Raw genomic sequence first — 20,546 nt, forward strand, 5'->3', positions numbered from 1 at the left:
AAATAGGGAGAAGTGACTCTGGGGCAAGGCTTGGTGGTGGCCTCAGCAATCCCAGAGACAAAACCACAAGCAGAGCCCTAGCCAGTTTGGCTCAGTGGATAGAGCGTCAGCCTGCAGACTGAAAGATCCCCGGTTCGATTCCAGTCAAGGGCACATTCCCAGGGCTGCGGGCTGGGGTTGTGGGCTTGATCTCCAGTACAGGGCATGCAGGAGGCAGCCAATTGATGATTCTCTCTCATCATTGATGTTTCTAACTCTTTCTTACTCCCCTCCCTCTCTGAAGTCAAATTTCTTAAAAAGTAGGAGGAAAAGCTCATGCTAGGAGCCACACATCCTTGTGCCTCTTCCCTGGGGGACTGTCCCTCCAGAGATCTGCCCAAACCTTGGTGGATTCTGGACTTGGGAATTCTTAGTAGTGTTGGCATAAGAAACGTCCAAATGTTTTTTATGAATTTATCTGAGCCAAACTGGCAGAAAGCAAAATCTCAACGGACTGAGAAAAAACTCTGCAGAGTGGCAGCTTTGCAGCTTAGTTTATACATTAGAATAAAAGGAGGAGACATGAGGAGGGTTACATAAATCCATAGATGGTAAATTAAGGGAGCAGGAGAAAGCAAGGTAAGGAAATCTCTGGGACGGAATAAAAAGTAAAACAGAGAGATGCATACTTCTTTTACATTGGTGAGTGCATCATAGTTAGTAATTAACATTTACAGCACATAGAGATGGTATTGAGGGAACAAGATGACAATGAGGGGTTCTGTGGTCTGATGCTCTGGTGTGGGGATTGTGCCTTGAGGGGTCTGGGAAAGGAGATTACTCTGACATTTCAAAGGTATATCTTAGATGCAAAAAGAGACCCAATCTGAACTTTGCCCCAGGAGGTGAACAGCATAGAAAAGAGCGTGGCAAGGAGTTGAGCCTGAGGATGGGAGAGGATATCCCCACAATCATGACTTTAATTGAGGTTTGCTTTAGAAGCCCCCCTTTTCAGAATTCCAGAATATATATGCCTAAGCAATTGTTCAACCATTCGACCATTTGGCCGGTAGCTATGACGTGCATTGACCACCAGGGGGCAGATGCTCAATGCACAGGCATGGAAACATGGAACAGACTGATGAATTGCAGAGAGAAGTGGGGAGCGGGAAGAGATTAACCAACGATCTTATATGCATACTAGAGGCACGGTGCATGGATTTGTGCACCGGTGGGGTCCCTCAGCCTGGCCTGCAGGGATCGGGCCGAAACCAGCAGTCCTACATCCCTCGAGGGGTCCCGAATTGCGAGAGGGTGCAGGCCAGGCTGAGGGACCTCACCAATGCACAAATCCATGCACCGGGCCTCTAGTAGGAGATAATGGGTGCTGGGTCCTAGTGACTATATCCTTCATGGATCTAAAAAAGACAATGGGGGTGGTGTTATTTGGTTCAAAGTTCCAAACAAAGGTGAGTGATAATTCAGGAGATTGACAAAGACCAGGATGTAGGAGAACAGGAGGAAGGAGGATGAGTAGGAGATGAACTCAAATCCTTCCAGTAAAAAGCTGGTATGGGGGTAATATAGATAAAGCACACTCAGTGATTTGGGCTCTAGTGCACACACACAAAAGTATCTTTTCTAAGCATTTTTTCCACACACATCCACACCACCCATAACTCGCTACCTCCAACTCCCATGACTACGGAACAGAGAAGACTCTGGTCTGAGAAACCAGGCAGTTCTGATATTAATCCTGACTCTGCCTTTTACTGACTGTGGCTTTGGACAAGTCACATGACCTCTCTGAGCCTCACTTTTCTCATCTGTTAATTATCAAAAGGCTGGTGATAATTATCAAAAGGCTGGTGTAAGGACTGAGTAATCATGAATGTGTAAAGTACTTGACACATGCTAGACAACAAAGTTAGACACACACACACACACACACACACACACACATACACAGAGTCACTGATTGAATGGGAGGTCCCTATAAATAAACCACTTGGCCTGTGCACCCTCCTCTCTTACCACCTCCCAGCCTCTCTGCTGCACACTGGAGAGGTGAGAAGTTTCTCTCCTCTCCACATCCTCCTCTTGTTTCTCCAAGAAGGAGGCTGCCTTGCTGCTCCAGGGTGGAGAAAGACAAAAGGAGATGCCAGAGTAATCTGCAGTCCAGATGGCAAGGCAACCCAGCTCTAGCACTTGTAAAACTCTCTCCCTGTGACTGGCTCCATTTGGAGTGTTAGTTTGGAAATCAGGTCTTCATCCAAGGCATATTTAATTTATGGGAATGAGATAAAGAGGTGAAATTAGTGGAATAAATCTTCTAAGCTCAGCCCAAGGGGTGGAGAGTGAGAGAAGACTGCAGCCAAAAGGGCCATTGGATTGGTTCAGGACTGATCAAGGAGCAGGCATGGAGCACTGTTTGCATTAGAGTGTCATGTTCCCCTAGAGCAGCAGGGGGTGGGGAGAGCATTAAGAGGTTGATGACACCTCCAGCCTGAAACAGTTACCATGGCACAAAATTGGTAGGAGTTTGGGGTAGGCTGCCATATGGCAAGAGAATTCAAAGAGTTTTATTCTGCCTGGGGCCCGCAAAGGGTTTCCTGAGTCTCCTGTGCCAACCTAAGCCCCCTAGATAACCTTCTCCTACTATTCTTTATCCCCACAAAAAGTAGATAGGCATGCAGGCCTATGGTAGGGAGATGAAGGGAAAAGGACCTGAGGTTTGATCCAGAAGACTTGATTTCAAGTCCTGATTCTAGCATTGAGTAGCTGAGCAATTTCAAGCAAATTGTTCAACATTCTAGAACCTCACTTTTCACATCTGTAAAGTGGGGATAAACAGGGGTAAAATATTTAACAATTGGTAAGGTGTGGGCATGACCTATGAGAAGGGGCCTTGGAACTGGAGCAGAGTTCTGGGATCCCACATTGTGCCAGGCCTTAACCCTTTAGTTGCTGGGTCATGGGGGAACCTGGGAGTACAGGGAGGGACTGAGAGAGCAGCCACCACAGCAGTGGAGGACTCAGTCAGTGACTATTTACCAAATAGTACCAAAGTATTTCCAGATTTCAATAATCAGTATAGCTATACTGAATACTATTAGTTGCAATTTAGACCCAAAAACAAATCCTGCCTCACCGGCTTCTTTCCCCGTCTAATTCCTCCGCATTGGTGAAGGACCCGTTACCACATCTAACCGCTCTTTCCTTCTACTCTGAGCAGTGCTCCTTCTCTGTGTGAGACCTCCCAGCTGTCTTCCCTACACCATCTCCTGCTGGCCCTCTAGCTCCAAGTCTCTCTGACCAGCACCATGGACAGCTCCTGATGACCAGCCCATCCACTTCCTCTGCCTTCTATCTCCTCTTTCCCCGCCCACAGTGCAGAAACCCTGGGGTACGAACTGAGGGACATCTCTGAGAAGACAGTACAGTGGAGTGACTGAGAACAAGCCCTGGAGTAAAGCAGATTGGATTTGAATCCCAACTGCACCAGCTTTCAGCTATGATCTTGTTCTTTCCATAGCAGGGAAAACTTTAACAGCTAAAAGGTTGTGAAATTTAAGTGGAATAAAATATCCAAAGAACTTAGCACAGTGCCTGGCTCATGACAGGCTCTGAATGAATGAAGAACACCATTATTTTGTTACTTTCCATTCTATCTAATTCCTCAAACCCTTTTCTAATCCATTTCTGATCAGGGTCTTCTCTCAAGTAAAGGAGTCATGACCACTGGCTTCCTTTGAGTATGGAAGTTGGTTTGAACTTCCTGTATGCTAAAGGAGACCATCTTTGACTGGTCTATGAGATTCTATCTTTTAGATGCTTTAAAAATTGTGAGTTAATTTTAAATATACAGAAGGGTTACAAAAATAGTACAGGGAGTCTCATAAACCCTTCACCCAACTTTCCCTGAGGTTAACATCTTACATGATCATAGATCATTTCTCAAAACTAAGAAGTTAACCTTGATACAATAAATACTGTTAATGAAAGTATAGAATTTATTAGATTTCACAAGTTTGTCCACTAACGTTCTTTTCCTGTTTTGGTATCTAATCCGGGATCCCACCTGTGCATTTCCTGAGTTTTCCTAGTCTTTCATGACCTTGACTTTTTTGAAGAGTACTGTGCATTATTGGTAGAATTTTCCTCAATTTGGGTTTATCCTATATAATAAAAGACTAATATGCAAATTGACCAAACGGCAGAATGACGGGTTGCTATGATGCACACTGACCACCAGGGGGCAGATGTTCAATGCAGGAGCTGCCCCCAGCCCGCAGGCCCCAAGCCAGCCAAGGTGGGTGCCAGCACCCCCGCCCCTTCACCCCACCCGGCAGAGGGAGGCAACAGGCAGCAGTGGGCAGCATGGCTGGTGAGTGGGCGGCACTAGGCCGGCCAAGGCAGGTGACAGTAGGGGGCTCCCCCCCCCCCACAATCTCCCTGCCAGTCACTCCACAGATTGGCCCTGATCACTGGCCAGGCCTAGGTACCCTATCCATGCACGAATTTCATGCACCGGGCCTCTAGTTTCTTATAATAGAGTGAGGTGTCCATTATTGAGAAGCATAACAGAGAGGTGATATGCCCTTCTCAGTACATTGTATTAGAGGGTACATGATGTCAATATGTTTTATTGGTGATGTTAACTTTGATCACTTGGCTAAAGTGGTGTCTGCCAGGATTCTCTACTGTAAATGTGCATTTCCCCCATCTTTATTAGATTTTGATCATTCCCATTTTGTGATTCTTCGGGATTATGGGTTCAAAACCAAGAAATCTTTCATTCCACCCTTACAATCCCCAATTACTCCCCAGAGCCACACCCATGTCCCATTATATGCCTGATCACTTTCCTCTGAATTCACTTAAGTTGGGCATTTGGAGGTGTGCACAGAAGCCAGATGCAGATACACCTGGAGTTTAATAGGGCAGCAGGGTGCTTCTAGTTTGTTTTCATGAACATTTTTGTCCAGGTCCTGCAAGTTTCTGTTGACAGGGGGTACTCTGGGAAAATGTGGCCAGCAACCATCCACAGGAATATCCAGCTCTTTTCCATGTGCCTGATCTCTGAGCCCTTTCTTCAGCTTCTAACACTGGGTTTTTTAAAAAAAATCTCTAATAACATTTTCTCCTACTTGGCCATGTATAAGTTCTTGCTAGCCACTGGCCCAAATACATGAGCTTCCTTCCTTCCAGAAAGCTCTTCATTCCTTCAAGAGGTTGCTATCATGAAAGATCCTGCCACCAGAACAGATACATAAATAACATTTTTCAATAAGTTGAGTGTGAAGAGATGTGCTTATCAACTCTTCCCTTTGTCTCCATCTCTATCTGCCCCAAGTTTAGTCAATGTGCCTTCTCATGCTTCCCCTTTAGAAGATGAAGAGGCACTACACCTCCTCCAACCTCATGCAGGCTCCGTTTTAAAAAGCTTTTGTGTAAAAGTGTATTAAAGGCCCTGGAAAGCCTTAGAAGATGCCCTCATCAGTTCCTGTTCCTTCTTTGCCTTTTGTTCTGTTTACTATTGCTGTATAAGAAATTATTCCAAACTTCAAGGTTCCAAACAATCATTATTTTGCTTATGCATTTGTGGGTCAGAAATTTAGGAAGGGTGTGGCCAGGCAGCTCTCACTTGGAGTCTCTCATGCCGTTGCATTCAGATATTGGCAAGGCTGCAGCCATCCAAAAGCTCCATGGGGCTGGTCATCCAAGATGGTGCCCTCACATGGCTGAAAGTTTGTGCCGGCCATCAGCTGGGCACTCACTAGGCTGTGGATGGGAACACCAATCTATAGTTGCTTCAGCTTGACAATCTCAGGGTAGAACCAGGAAGAAGCTACATGGCCTTTCCTAGCCTCAGCCCAGATTCAAGGGGAGAGGAGGCTCAAATAACTGAGGACTTATTTTAACCATTGCCACTCCCACCAAAATGAGATTTTCTCATAGTGTCTAGAACATTATTCTTCCAAGACCGCTTTCCCTCACAGGTTCTTGGCCACCCCCAGCTTCATCAGATCTTTTAGGCTAATGGTGGGAGTGACTTCCTCCCATCTTTGTGGGATGATGACTCATCAGTTCCTACCTCCCTCAGTTGCTGCTGCAGAGGACTTGGGTTCTGGTTTCAACTACTGTGCCGTCATGGGAAAGTGACTTCACCACTCTGGGCTTCTGGACTTCACCTTTCTGCAAAGTAGGAATTAGGAGCAATCTCACTTTGCAGGCAGTTAGGATTTTAAAAGATGCTGTAAATAGCAGACCTAGCACAATTGATGCTCCTGATTGTGGAATAAATAACGATGGGTGAGTCATTTTTCCTCTTGGAGACTTATGGGGGTAATCCCTTAGCCTGCTTCCCCATCCAGATGAGAGGTCTTCAATGAACAAAGGGAGGGCCAGCACAGAGGTTGAGGCTTCCAGACCCAAACCTGGGCGGGAAGCATCCTGCATTTATGCCGCTCTGAGGGGAGTTCCGTGTGTGTACAAGGCAGCCTGGGTGTGGTTTGGGGATACTATCGGCCTGACTCAGCCTTATCAGGTCTGGGCTGGCCACAGCTTGTCCCAGTAGAACAAAGAGGCTTTGAGAACCAAGCTGGGGTAGGGGATGTGGGGCCAAGCCCCGGGAGGTGCATCCCACCCAGAGGGCAGAGCAGGGTTGGGGGAGCTGCCACCAGGAAATCCAGACATGCTACATACCCTCGCATGCCCCATGTGCAAGGGTCTCCTGGTGCCAGGCCAGAAGAGTTGCCTTCTCTAGTTAGATCTCCTCAGGGGACGTTTTTAAATGGAGAGGTGCCTGTTTCCAGTTCCCACACCTGAGCTGCTGTGTTAGCAGCAGGCCTGGTTGCCTAAAGGATTGGTGCATTGGGCTCAGCCTTTCCTGTCAGATGCCATCTTCGGGCAGGCAGCACCTTCAGGCTATGTCGGGGGAGAAAGGGGAGCGCAGGCCCACATGGCTTCAGAGAGCCATGGCCAAGGTGATTGGGTCTTTCCAAACACAAGAGAGGAGCATGTAAGGACAACGTGGGGATGGGGATCTGAGGAGAGGCCTCTGCACAGACAAGTCAAAGAGCCAGGGTGCCGCGGCCTCTATGTGGAGGTAGTCTGCCCAGGCTGTTCCAGAGGCCTCATAGCCAAGGTGGGATCTCAGGCTTAAAAACCTGAAGTTGACTTGGGCCTTTACTCACCCTTACTGCTCATCCAAATGGGCTTCAAGTCCTGGCCATTTTCCTGCCAAAATGTCTACAATCCGTTGCCTTTTTCTGACCCTCACAGCCACCTCTTCAGTCCAGAAGTTAGTGAACTTCTTTACCAAGTGTATAGACTCCTGCTTCCATAGCTGCCTTCTCTGGTCTGTCCTCCACACTGCAACCGGGAGAGCTTTCTGAAACCATCTAGTTGCAAGTTCTCCCAACTTCAACCCCTACAGGCGTTCACCAAGCCCTCAGGATGAAGTCCAAAGGCATGGAACACAAGGATCGGTATACCCTAACTGCTGCCCACCTGTCTACCGCAGCTTTGCCAAACCCACTGGCACTGAACAGCTTCGCAATGCTGACCTGGTGGTGATTCCTTCAACCCCCCAGCCTCACTCAAGCCTGAAAGCCTTTGCACGTACTGTTTCCTCAGCCTGGACCCCTTCCCTTACTCACCTGCCATGCAAACACCTGCCCTTCCTGCATGGTCCTCATCTCCAGGACATTTTCCTAGTTCCAGCCTCTCTGTGGCACTCAGTGGCCCCTGTGAGGATGTCAGGCACAGCACTCAGCACGTGGCATGGGCATCCCTCTTCCTGTGCTGCTCCCTGCCATCCAGTTCACTGAGCGCAGAGACTGCCTCTTTCCCTCGCTCTGGCACAGTGCCTGACACATGGTGTCTGGTAAACAATGACCAAAGGCTACAACTCTGAATGAAGGTCACAACTGTGGATGCGGCAGCCTTGGCCAAGGGCTGAGCATGAGCCACGTTTTGGATCAGAAGCTGCCTGGGCCTAGGCTCTATGGTTGACCTTCTGCTGGGCCTTGGCATCGTACAGCGGTTGGGGCAAGCGGGGTTCTGGAGGGAGGGATTAGGGGCCATCACACTGCAGAGGTGGAGGGTGACTTTTTCGGTTGTTTCTCCTGGTCTCCCTGCTCGCGTAGTTTCCTCACACCTGAGTCCAGGATTCCCAGAAAAGTTGCAGGTCTCCACCTTCACCCCAAGTTGCATAGATTCAAATCCTACTTATCACTGGTTGTAACATCTTGAGCAAGTTACTAACCTCCCTGTGCTTCTGTGTTCTCATTTGGAAAAATGATAATATTATAGTATATACCACAGTGGACTGTTATGAAAATTAAATGGGTGCTTCAAGTGGAGCACTTAAAACAAAGCCTGGCAGCGGGGAAACTTCATTAAATGATAGCAGCTTTTATTCATAATAGCCTTGTGGGGGGGCCTATTCCCCCAGATGACACAGTTCCCTGGGGGAATGAAGTTTTCTCTGGAGTTTTCTTCCATGGAGATGGGGATTGGTAAGATAAAAATCTGAGCAGTCACCCCAGCACAGTAATCTCTGTAGGAGGTTAGAGCCTTGGCAGTGGTTTGCTCTAACAACCAGCTCTCCACAGTGTGAGGAACCCTAATTTGTAGCATACACCAATTTCCATGGTATAAATAGTCCCACCATGGTCTATATCAACTGACTCATGAAGTTCCTGAAAATTTAACAATTGTACCACTGAGCCTGGGAATCAGCTAACCTGTAGTGAGCACAGGGCCCCACCTTCACCCCAAAATTGTTCTTTTGGGCGGGGCTGGCAAAAGTATCATTCTGTTTTGGCAATAAACTGGGCCTTCTCTAGACTAAGTAATGTCTCTCAAAGTGTGATCCATGGGCCATCTGCCGTGTTTGGAGTGTTTATAAAATTAAGTTCCAGGGCCCTCACTCTGGATTTATTAAAGCAAAATCTTGGAAGTAGGGCCAAGAATAATTTTTAACAAGCTGCCTAGGTGATTCTGAGGTTTTAGAACTTGCAGGTTAGGGACCCCTGATTTATCCAAGAAGTCAGAAGGCAGATGTGATGTCTCCAGAATAATTTCATGCCATGGTCCATGATCACAATGAAGAGTCAGAAACCCAGGCCCCAAGAAAGACTTGAGTCAGCAGGGAAAGCACCGTAACTAGAGGTGGTGGTCTAGACGAGTGAAGTGACCATGAACTATAGTTACCTCACCTCTCTCTCTCTGGTCCAACCTTGGGGTCAGCATGCTAAGGCCTGCCCTGGCATGAACACAGCTTTCTTTTGGGACTTTGCAGAGCTTTGATGAGAACAGGCCTGCAGAGGGGGTGGAGTACTGGAGGTTTTGTCCTCAGAGGAAAGTAGCACATCCCTGACTCCGGACTATCCAAGTATTGAATCCACTCAGCATTCTGGACTCTATGGCTCTAACAACTTAAATAATTTTTATTACAAAAGGAAGAAAACACCAAAACATCCCTCAAATTCTCCCATGGGCTTCCCCCTTGGCGCCAATAAATAAGGTGGGGAAGACTGACCAGAGGAGGGGCGGGGGTTCAGCAGAAGAGGGAGCTTAGCCTGACAGGGGTGGGAAGGACATCCAGCCCACTCCCCTGTCCCGGGCTCTACGGTCACATTGGCTGGAACACAGAACTCTGCCCACTGACAGCAACAGTCTCTGGATGTGTCCCAAGGAGTGTGGCCAGGGAGGAAGGACATGTCTCAGGATGGCCAGGATGGCTGCCCCACCCCGCAGCCTTCTCAGTTCCAGGCAGCATTGAGTCCAGCCAGCTCCCTGCTGGCTCCCAGGGAATCTAGCAGCATCAACTGAGGTGCAAGCCCACCAAAGGGGGGCCTAAGACAGATAGAATGGGCTCTCCCCATTGGGGGAGGCAGGTATGAAAAATCGTAGTGAGAGCTGGCTGGGTTGGGACCCACTGTGCCAGTCTAGAGGTCTATAGTTAGAAGGACAGACCACCCTTTTGCCAGCTCAGCTTGCAGCTCTGTCACTACACCAAGATGGTGGTGGAGGACTTTGGCATTGCCCAGTCAAGTCTCAATGGTATATCTCTGTAGGGTGCGGCAATGGTGGGATCCATTACCCCCTGCTCGGGTCTCTTCCAGGGCCAATGCCCTCCAGGTAGGGAGGTCTTTGGATCCAGTTGGGCAGTTCCAGGAGGACAGTGGGGGAATCTTTTCAGCTCCCTGGCCCAGCCATGCCCAGTGAGTGAAAGCTGCTCTCTTCCAACAAGAGCTGTCCCAGGCGGTAGAGCAGCTGGGGGTACCAGTGCACACCCTCCCCCGGGGTCCAGCTGCCCCACGTCAAGCTGTGAAACAGTCGAAAGGGCCAGAAGGCCAAGTGAGCCAGGCGGTGGTCAGCCACGGCCGCGAAGCAGGAGGCCACCACATCCTCTACCACCAGCGTCCCGTGCCTCGTTAGTGGGGCATAGGCCCCAAGGGCAATATGTGTGGAGACAGCTGCCACTCGGGCAGGCTGCAGGCCTGGCACCCCTGCTACCAGCACATACTGGCCAGGCTGCACTTGACTGGCAAATGTGGCCCGGAAGTGGGCCGCTGGTTCTGTGTGATTGTTGGCAGTGAAGAGCAGATGGGCAGGTGTGAGTGCCAGGCGTCTCGGGGGGTCCTGGGTCTCGATGACCTGGAAGGCCCTCAGCTTATCTGGCTCACGATCCAGGAAAATGAGCACATCACTGAAGGTGGGGTTCCCATCCTCCCCCATGGCCAGCACCCGGTCTCCTGGCCTCACGGCTGACAAAGCTACACGTGCCCCACTCTCCAGGCGCACCTGGGCTCCGGCAGGGAAGCAGCCACCTGTCTTGGCTGCAGCCGAGTGCTCTGTGGGAAGAAGGGACATGAAGGTGTTACTGCTGTGGAGCTCAATTCCCAGTCATAGCACCCGTCCCAAGCCCAGCCAGTGCTCCCTCTTGCTCCCAAAGAGCCCCCATCACCATATCTTGGCTCCTATCCCCACTTCTCATGCAGCCTTGAACCCACTCCAACCCACAGTGTGATCTCTGCCCTTCTCCCCAGTCTGATCCTTTGCCAGTGAGAGGGGCGTATTGTGGCTCCAGTGAGGGAGAAGGAAGAGGCCATCCTGAAGCCCAGGCAACGTCCCCATCTGTTTTCAATCCTGACAAGGTTGTGCAGCAGTCAGAGAGGTCAGAGGTCAGCTGAGCCAGGCAGTGATCAGCTGTGATTGACACCCAGAAAGCTGCAGCCTCGTGGAGAAGGCGAGTCACTTAGCTCCTCCGGGGTCTACATGTGCCATTATTTCTCACTCCCCCAGTGGTGCCCTCTCAGACTGACATGCCAAGTCCTGTGCCAGAGCTGGCCCTTGGAGTCCATATGGAAGTGAAAGGAAGACCAGCCGTGGGGTGAATATAGACTCCAGGGAAGCCTGGCTCAGTGGCAATGGTAAAATCACTGTCTCAATTCATGTGCTGGGTCCTTGTGCAGGAACAGGACACAGTGGCATCAGTGGGATGGAGAACAGTGTTTGGAGGTCAGGAATAAGGAATGGAAGAGGCCTCTCTGGGAGCTGGCACCAGGCCAGTGTTTGCAGGTGAGGGTGGATGTGACTTGAAACAGATACCATTGGCAAGAAAGTGCTGAGGAGAAGGGCAGTGTGGGAGTGGGGGTGGGGTCACCCCTGTGGGCCCAGGTGGGACCAGGAATAGTAAAAAGGGGCCTGGTCTCCGTGTGCAGGGTCTGTGCATGTGACTATGCCTGGTACCAGCATGGCGGGCTGAGCCTGCAGCCCTGGGGCCAGGCTGGCAGTCCCACAGGAAACATTTGAAGCATCCATGACTGGATTCAGTGTGGTGACAGGGATGCTGACAAGATTTGAGAGAGGGGCAAGGCCCCAGTGCCTGCCAATTCGGATCAACAAGGCGGCAAATTTGGGAAAATACACTTTATTGAGTCCATTCTGTTTATTCTGGCCCTCGTGGTTGGTTTTGCCCCCAAATGCCCAGTTTCAGGGCCTGAGGGAGAGGTGGGGATGCCTGCACCCCCTGGGAGGAGCACACCTAGTGCCCTAAAGGGTCTGGCCTGCAGCCCCGTTGTCGGTTCTGAACCTCTGGGCTCCTGGCTCCTGGTCAGACTTGCTGGTGTCTGGGCAGCCCTGGCCCCTGCCCCCACCCCACCCGCCTCATTCTGCACCAGACTGGGTGGGGAGGCTGTGTCTGTCACAGCCTGGCTTCCACATCCGCTCAGCTCGCTGTCTTGAACCTCCTGCCGCAGGCTTCCAGTGGTTCTCAACCTTCCTAGTGCCGCGACCCTTTAATACAGTTCCTCATGTTGTGGTGACCCCCAACCATAAAATTATTTTCGTTGCTACTTCATAACTGTAATGTTGCTACTGTTATGAATCGTACTGTAAATATCTGATATGCAGGATGTATTTTCATTGTTCGCGACCCACAGGTTGAGAACCGCTGACTGTGGACCTCCAGGTCGGCACCCAGCAGCACCGGGACCGGGCCCTGTCTCACTAGGCTCCCAACACTGACGCTACCAGGCGCCGGAGGAGCAGGCGGTCACCAGAGGAAGCGGGGAGTGCCGCCGACGTCCTCTTTCCCGGGGTTCCCGCCTCCATCCCCGGGCGGGTCTTTTCTTCTCGGCCCCAGGGGGCCCTGCGCCGCCTGCCCACGCCCTGCGGCCCCGGCCCCGGGCCCAGTCCCCCGGCAGCGGCTCACCGGACTTGACGGAGCAATGCACGTGGGCCTTGGACTCATAATACACCCAGTCGAAGCCGGCCTCCACTGCCAACCGCGCCAGCAGTCCGTACTTATTGCGGTCGCGGTCCGACGTGGTGATGTCCACCGCGCGGCCTTCGTAGTGCAGCGACTCCTCCGAATGGTGCCCGTCTTCGTCCCAGCCCTCGGTCACCCGCAGCTTCACGCCGGGCCACTGGTTCATCACCGAGATGGCCAGGGAGTTCAGGCGGTCCTTGCAGCGCTGCGAGGGGAAAGCGCCGAGTTAGGGGAGGAGCCGGCCCGCGTGCAGGTGGCGTCCTAGCCGCGCTCTCCCAGCCCAACCGCTGGCGTTGGGAAACCGGGAAGGGGGCTCTTTTCCGAACACAGAGCCCTAACTTACTTCCGTTATAGCAGCGGCTGCCCCACGGACCTGGACCGCACAGTGACGCCGCAAATCTGAAGCGCAGGGCAAGCCCTGTCCTGAGGGCGCCTTTCTCGGTTAAGGGGCCCCTCCCTTCTCTGCCTCGCTCGGGTACCAATTCCTCCGCAGCCAGCACCTTTCCAACGCCCAGTCCCTCTGTTCCACGGGACGCCTGCTACCTCGAGGGGCGGGAGCGGCCTGCGGCGGGCCTACTAGGCGTGCAAGGCCAGAGATGCCCAGTAGGTGTCACCGTAGCCTCAGGGCTGAGGCCCGGGGACACCAGCCCCGGAGGCGCGGCAGGTGCGGAGACCCAGCAGCATGGGGGTGTACTGGACGGGAATCCCTGGCCTACCTGGATCCCTCGGGCACCACAAAGCATTCCTGCTGGGACCCTCTTATGTCCAAAACTTGCCCGCACCCCTGCCGAGGCAGGGCAGCCCTGTCCCCAGAAGTTGGTGGAAGGACTAGTGCCCGGCCTGGCCCTATTAAGTTCGATGCGGAGCGTCTCCCGCTACAAGGGTCTCCGCAGGGTTGATCGTCTTAGGTAATGTCCCCCGAGCCCAGAGTCCTCCGCGCCTCTGCGCTGCTCCCATCTGGGAAGGGACTCCAGAAATCGAACTTCTAATCTCAGGGAGCCGCCTCCACGCTCCGCCTCACAAGGAGTGGGAGTAGAGCCGCGCCCGCGGGAAGGACGCGAGAGATCACCTGTCTGTGCTGACTCCCCGCGTGCCTGCAGCCCAAGGGACCCTGCAGTTGACTCGGGGGAGGGGCCGGCAAGAGAGGGGGCCCTTCCACAGTCCTTGACTCTGAAGTTCGAGGTGCCGCCAGGCGTGGGTAGCCCCTGTCTCAACCTACCCCCGCCCGCCCCGCAGAGCCCAGCCCCACAGACCCTTGGACTCTGTCTCCCAGGAGCCAACAACGTTTACAGCCCCAGGCCCGTAGTCCTCCCTGGCGGGCAAGCTAGCTGGGGCGCTCACTGCCCCAGGAGGGAGCTCCGTGTGCTCTTGCCTCCAGGCTTCTAGCCCCCCGCCTATGTTCTCTGGGGGCCCCTGCTCTCCGCCTCTCTCCCCGCCCCCTCGGGTCCAGAGCCGGGGCGCGCGCTGTCAATGATTGCCCAGCCCGTGGCCCGGATTCTTATCTGCATTCCTCTGCGCCCAGCCCGGCCCGGCCACCAGCCAACCTTCGCCCCGACACTGGCCGGCCGGCCCCGGCGCCAGGGCGCATGCCGAGGGCCGTGGTCTAGCTGCTTTTCCTAAAGAACTTAGAACGTGGGCTGCCTGCTTGGGGGGGGGGGGCGCATGGGGGGGCCGCTGAGGAAGGGGACGTAGGTCTCTTCCCCTGCGGACCTGGTTGCAGTGAAGAAAGCTTGTGTCTCCCCCCAATCCCCCCCCTTGCGCCCCCCACCCCCACCCCCACCCCGCCCTCCACTCCTCAGCGCTTGTGCTGAGCGCTGGTCCCTGCATGCAAAGGCTAACTTTAGCTCTGCTCTCTGCCTCGCCGGCACCCGAACCCCTCCCTTTCAACCCAACCCATCCCCGCCATCAAGCCCAGGGGCCCCCCAAGTTCGGCCCCAGCGCTCAAAGGCCCCCGTCCCCCACCCTTCTACGCAGGGGCGCCTCTCAGCTCTCTGCACAGACACGTGGTCTCTCCCGGCAAGTTCTCTCTCCCACCTTCACCTTCCTCGCTGTTCCTTAACCCCAGACCCCACCGGGGGCAGCGCATCAAACCCGCCAGGCGCAAACCTCCCGGACAGGAGCTGCCACCCCCACAGCGACCGCGCGTGGAGCAAAGGCTGTGGGGCCCTCTGCACCCCGAGCTGCTTCGCCTCGGGGTGCCGAATGGCTTCTAAGTGAAAGAGGCGCAGCCGTGCGGAGGGTTAGGCCAGGAAGTACCGCGTGGATCCCGGTAGCGCAGGAGGCAGCCAGATCGAGGTGCCTCCGGGTGCCGGATGCCGCGAATGACCCGAGCTGCCAGCGCGCCGGGGCAGAGGGGCCGTGGCCAACCGGCTGGGTTGTGGCGCTCGGCGGCAGGGAGCTCTTCTCATAGCCATCGGCACGATCGATCGGGGATGCCGACACGCCTGCCGGGACCCCTGGCTGTCCCATCCTGGGCAAGGAGCAGCTGGGTTTGGCGAGAGGGGCAGGTGCCAGGGGGCGTGCCAACCAGTGGAGCAAAAGTGCCAGGGAGGGCGGATAGGGCCGGGCAGGTGGCGGTGCTTCGGCAGCGGCGCCCTGGAAGGGCGGGTCGCGCTCACCTGGGTCATGAGGCGGTCGGCGCCCGTGTTCTCCTCGTCCTTGAAGATGATGTCGGGATTGTAATTGGGGGTGAGCTCCTTGAAGCGCTCCGAGCTGCGCGCGATCTTGCCTTCATAGCGCCCGCTGGCGCCCAGGGTCTTCTCGGGCACGTTGGGGCTGAATTGCTTATAAGCGAGCGGCACCAGCTTGCGCGGCGGCCGCCTGCGGCTGCCCACCACCCGGCCCGGCCCGCAGCCCCGCGCCGCCGGCACCAGCAGCAGCAGCAGCAGCAGCAGGCAGAACCGCAGTCGGGGCCGGAGCCGGGCGGGAGACATGGCCGGGAGCCCGGGAGAGCGGCGGGCGAGGGCGCTTGGTGGGCTGATGGGTGGGCTAGTCGACCCGGGCCCTGAGGGGGCTCAGGCGTCGGGGTGGCTTCGGGGGGCTCCAGGTGGGGGCGCCATGGGCTGCGCGGCGTGGCGCAGGGCCGGCGGGACTCAGGTGCGGGGCGGGGGCCCGGGGCCCTGGCTGGTGGCGGCGCGCTGTCCCCCTCGGCGCCTCGACTCTGAGCTGCCCGGCTCGCCCGCCGCCAATAAATAGGCCGGCCCGTTTGTTTTGGCAACGCGGCGGCGGCGGGGGGCGGCGGACGGCGGGGCTGCGGGCCGCCGGGCTGGGCTGGGTTGGCCGGGCCGGCGGGTTGGCGGGCCCCGCGGTTAGCACCCCGGCCCGGCGGTCAGGCGGCTCGGGCGGAGCGGGAGCTGCTGCTGTCTGCGGCGCAGCCCGGGGCCGAGTGAGAGGGGAAATGGAAGAGATCCGGGCGCGGGCCCCGCGCAGACCGCACCCTGCCCATGTCCCTGCCTCCTGTGTGCTCGACAGCGAACCTGCAACAAGGGCAGCGCAGCCTCCTCCCCCTCCGGCGGGCGGCCCCCGGCACCAGCCAGCCCTCGTCCCGCTCGCTCCGCCGCCGCGAGTCCACCAGCCCGCCCGCTGCCCTCAGCGCCCCCTGCGCTTCCTGAGTTTGCCCTCCCCGCCCGGACGCGCCCCACCCCGCCTTGGCCTCGCCTCTGGGCTCCCCGCGGCTCCGGGGTGCCCCGCCAGGCGCAAACCTCCCGGACAGGAGCTGCCACCCCCACAGCGACCGCAACCCACGGCGCGGCCGGACGCGAGGGGCGGGGGGCAGTGGCCGGACCGCACAGCCGCCTACGGTGTCCCCTGCGGGGAAGTAAACCCAAAAGGCAGGAGGCCGCTGGTAACCTGGTGCCCCACCCTGGCGCAGGAGACGCGCCCTCCGCTGTTTGTGAAGCTGGGAACGGAACGCTGTGAAAAGAAGCAAGATGAAATTGCAAAGGGATAGCCAAGGTGTAGAGAAGTGCAGCCAACATAGTGACATCAACAGAATGCCAAAGAAACCCCGACTGGCCACCATAAAGAGGGGCAACGCCGGGGGCTTGCTAAGAATGCAAAAAAAAAAAAAAAAGCCAGTGGCATACAAATATGCCACTAAATAATTACTGGAGCTGCTAAATAATTACTCTCTTCCTTCTACTTTACAAATTAACAAGGACAGAGAATATGTAGAGGCAGCTGGAGAAGTGAACATGGGTTGTGTGTTTATTTTAATGTGCCATTCAGGAAAGCTGAATGAATTAGGTTTCATTCTGCTAAAACAAGAAAAGGCAAGTGTGTAAAACACACACACACACACACACACACACACACACCACACAACAAACTACATATATGATTTAGTTGTGTATATTCTACAAAGTCAATAGCAATAGAAATAAAAGGCTGAGCAATTAAAAGGTTTAAAAATTCTCATTCCAAGAATATTGATACAATAGGTGCTTATGTGCCCGATACATGGAAACTATTAGATATTATTACTTGGAATATTTAATTTAAACTCACAACCCCCAAATGAGCTAATATCCCCAGGTTACAAGTGAAGATTTTGAATTTCAGAGGGGACAAGCAACCTGCCCCTGGGGATTCCAGTGGGGGTGGGGGGTGGGGGACCTCAGAGCAGATATTTTGGCCCTCTCTCTGCGCAGCACCCACTCATTCAGTACAGCTCGGGTTTGGGGCTAAGATGGCTTTTCGCAGATGGACTCACGTTTTCTCTAGATCAATTTTGTGAACACAAGTTCAGAATGGGGAGGGACTCACTCAAGATAAGGTTTAGCCCAAGCACCTCATCTTACAGAAAAGGACTGGGGCTCACTGGGAATTCAGGGCACCTCCACCAGGAGGGGGTGGCATGTGTCACTGGGAAACAAAATGGATTGTTTCTTTTCCTTCCCCTTTGCCCATATTTCCTCCCCACGCCTCATTCATCCTCACATTAGCATTCAGATTCTATGTCTCGGACGCACAGATCACGCTAATGTTGCTTCTTTTCCTTGAAAGCTTTCAGAGTGCTTTCACTTACGTTTTCCAGGGTTTAAGAATGATCCCTGCAATATCCCCCTCCCCTCAGATTTCTGGGACAGACCATGCAGCCAGCTCAGTACCTCGTCCAGTCCACACAGACAGGAGATCCCTGTTTTGATGGAGTTCCAAAAGAGAAAATCCTGTAGAGTTCAAAACCTGTATAGAAAATGGGTATAAAAGATACTCATTTTCTATACAAGTTTTGCCTCAAGTTCAATCTTTCCTTCTTCCTCCCTCTCTAATGCAAATTCATCTCCTTTCCTCTTTCTCTGGCCTTAGCAACTAGGGCTATTACCCTGTTTATTCTCTCCTACCCATGGTCTTGAAGGGTTGTTAGACTCACTTTCAATCTTCTTTTCTCCAAGTGAAAGACTATTTCTTTAAGATCCCCTCAGAAGTTCTCCTTTATAATGATTTCTTAATTTTGCCTTTCTTCCTCTTTATTTCTCCTCTTAAACTGTGGTCTTGTTCAATACAAATCTCTGGTAAAGATCGGATCAGTGTCAAATAAGAACTACTTATGCAGTGCTGGTGTCGTTTGGATGAGGGTGCTTCTGCAGCTGCACGACCTTGGTGTGGATTGTACTGCACTGAACCCAGACCCCCCTCGGTCTGACAGTCTTCAGAGCAGTGATAAGAGTGTGTACTGGGAGAAGCAAATGGGGCTAACAGGGACCAAATCTTTTCTATGAAAAAGCTTTTAAACACTTAGTAAATCTTCACAGTAGCACTCAGTACACAGTAGTTATTATTCTCATTTTACAGATCTACAACTCTAGAGCTTTAGTAGTAAAGTAGCTCACCTGTGACCACACAGTTAAGATTTGAACCTGGAGATTTTTTTACTCCAAAGCTATAGTCCCTTCTCAGGACACAGTGGTGGTTCAAGAGCTGAAGCTCAAATTTAGATCAACATCAGTCCAATATCCTTCAGCAGAGGAAGGGGGAGAGGAAGGGAGAAATTAGAAGCATCATACCTTCTATAGCAGTGACCCTGCAGCACTGTTAAACCAAGTTGTGCCTAAGAACCCTGATCATTTCTTGGCTGCCTATGTTCTTAGCTGTTTAGTGGATGTGCGGTAGCTTTGGCATTAGGCCGATCCATTAGATCCATCAAATTAAGCCTGGCTCTGTTTTTGGCCACTTTCAGGCTCTTGCCAGCAGGGAACCTGGGGAACTGAGGTATCCACTCTGGAGGCACCAAAGGCCTGGGGTCGGAGCAGAGGTGGCAGGGCCTGATCAGGGCACCTGATCTGGGTCCTGGGCCAACTGGTAAAATCACTTTTCTACTCTCACCTTTAGAGCTCTGTACTCCTCAAACATCTCTATTTTGAAGAGAACAAAGTAAAATATATTTCTTTGGATAACATGATTCACTTTTTTTGTTCACAAAAGTGAAAGTTGGAAAATAGCTTGGAAGAAAAGGGAGGGAGGAAAATACACCACAGAACCTGATTATTTAACATCTGTTTAGTAGACTACCAAGTTAGCATTTTCAGTCAATCTTGAATGTAACACTCTCATACAAATATAGAGTACTTTTAGTGATGTATTCATATATATGTAAATATATATGTTATGTATATATTCACATACACACTAAGTCCATACTTCTATATTCAACTAGTCTTTTTTCTCCTAATCCTGCCATTTGACCAAATCAATCCACTCTAAATATATTGGTGCTGAGCCACAGTCAAACAAGCTTCAGTAATGCGGTCAGAAAAATATACTCCCATGACCCAGTGCCCAGCACCTCTGGCCCATAGAAAGAGCGCTAGGCCTGGAGTTGGCAGATCTGTGCCTGAATACTTGTCTTTATAACCTTCAACCTGTGTGGCCTTGGGTAAGTCACGCGACTTCTCTAAATTTTAGTTTTCTCATCTATAAAGTGAAAATTAAGATCACCTACTTCGTAAGGTTGTTAAGAGGATTAAAATACAAGCTGTAAAGTGCAAATCGAATGTATAATTCATTTTTATTCTTTGTTGGGTCCACTAGAGGCAGCCTATTACCTGTCTAGGATGCTCATGTATGTTCTCCCTAAAACGGTAGTGGGGATTAGGAGGCCCTACTTCTTTCTATTAGGGAACATCTACTGTGTACACACGAGTATAATGGATACATAAGGATAGAAAACACAAACAGAAAAGTAGAAGACACAGTTGTTGTCCTCAAGGAATTTACCATTTACACCTAAGCATAAATCATGAAAATAAAAGGCAGTTACAAATCCATAAACGCCACTCATTAGTTAGTACAGAAAAATGTATTATAAATCAGGTAGGTTAATAGATAAGCTGAACTTGCTCTAGAAGAATATGGAATTAAGAAATGATGATGTAAGCCTGAAACTAATATAATATTGAATGTCAGCTGTAATTTTTAAATTAAAAATTAAGAAAACAACAACGATGAGCCTGTTATGAGATCTCTTGTGGGGAAAGTCCATTTTGAAGGAGGAAAAGAAGTGACTGACAAGAATGAAGAAGATCCACAGAAAAGGGCAGTGGTCCAAGCAAAGATGATGGCACTAGTAATGATGGAGAGCCACGCTGAATGATCTAGTAATGGAAGAAACCCTAATGTCACCTGATGCAACCTTCATGAAAACCGGATGCAGTTGACACCATTATCTTCATTTTATGAATGAGAAACTGAGGTTCAGAGCTTGTCAGTAAGGAAACTGAAGTTGGAATCCAGGCTTGTTTGACTCCATAATAATCAGTATCTTGGTGAGTGATTCCTAGGA

General features: G+C 52.3%; 2 protein-coding genes across 2 annotated transcripts in view; both read right to left on the reverse strand.

The window, feature by feature from the left end:
• Window positions 1-1,679, reverse strand: part of CFAP65 (cilia and flagella associated protein 65) — a gene marked incomplete at its 5' end in the record, with an annotated part of 34,268 nt that extends 32,589 nt beyond the window's left edge. Inside the window, one exon of the mRNA XM_081096001.1 lies at window positions 1,667-1,679. Coding sequence (XP_080952127.1) covers window positions 1,667-1,679 — 13 coding nt within the window. The remainder of the gene's footprint in view (window positions 1-1,666) is intronic.
• Window positions 1,680-9,412: 7,733 nt separating this feature from the next.
• On the reverse strand, window positions 9,413-15,699 carry IHH (Indian hedgehog signaling molecule; the record flags this gene model as incomplete). The annotated part of the gene is made up of 3 exons (XM_081095122.1): window positions 9,413-10,847; window positions 12,710-12,971; window positions 15,385-15,699. 3 exons carry the CDS (start codon window positions 15,697-15,699, stop codon window positions 10,189-10,191), a joined length of 1,236 nt encoding a protein of 411 aa, XP_080951248.1. The 3' UTR covers window positions 9,413-10,188.
• Between the last annotated feature and the right edge of the window lie 4,847 nt (window positions 15,700-20,546).

The sequence above is a fragment of the Myotis nattereri genome (assembly GCF_964212035.1).
Source record: "Myotis nattereri genome assembly, chromosome: 7".
NCBI lineage: Eukaryota > Metazoa > Chordata > Mammalia > Chiroptera > Vespertilionidae > Myotis > Myotis nattereri.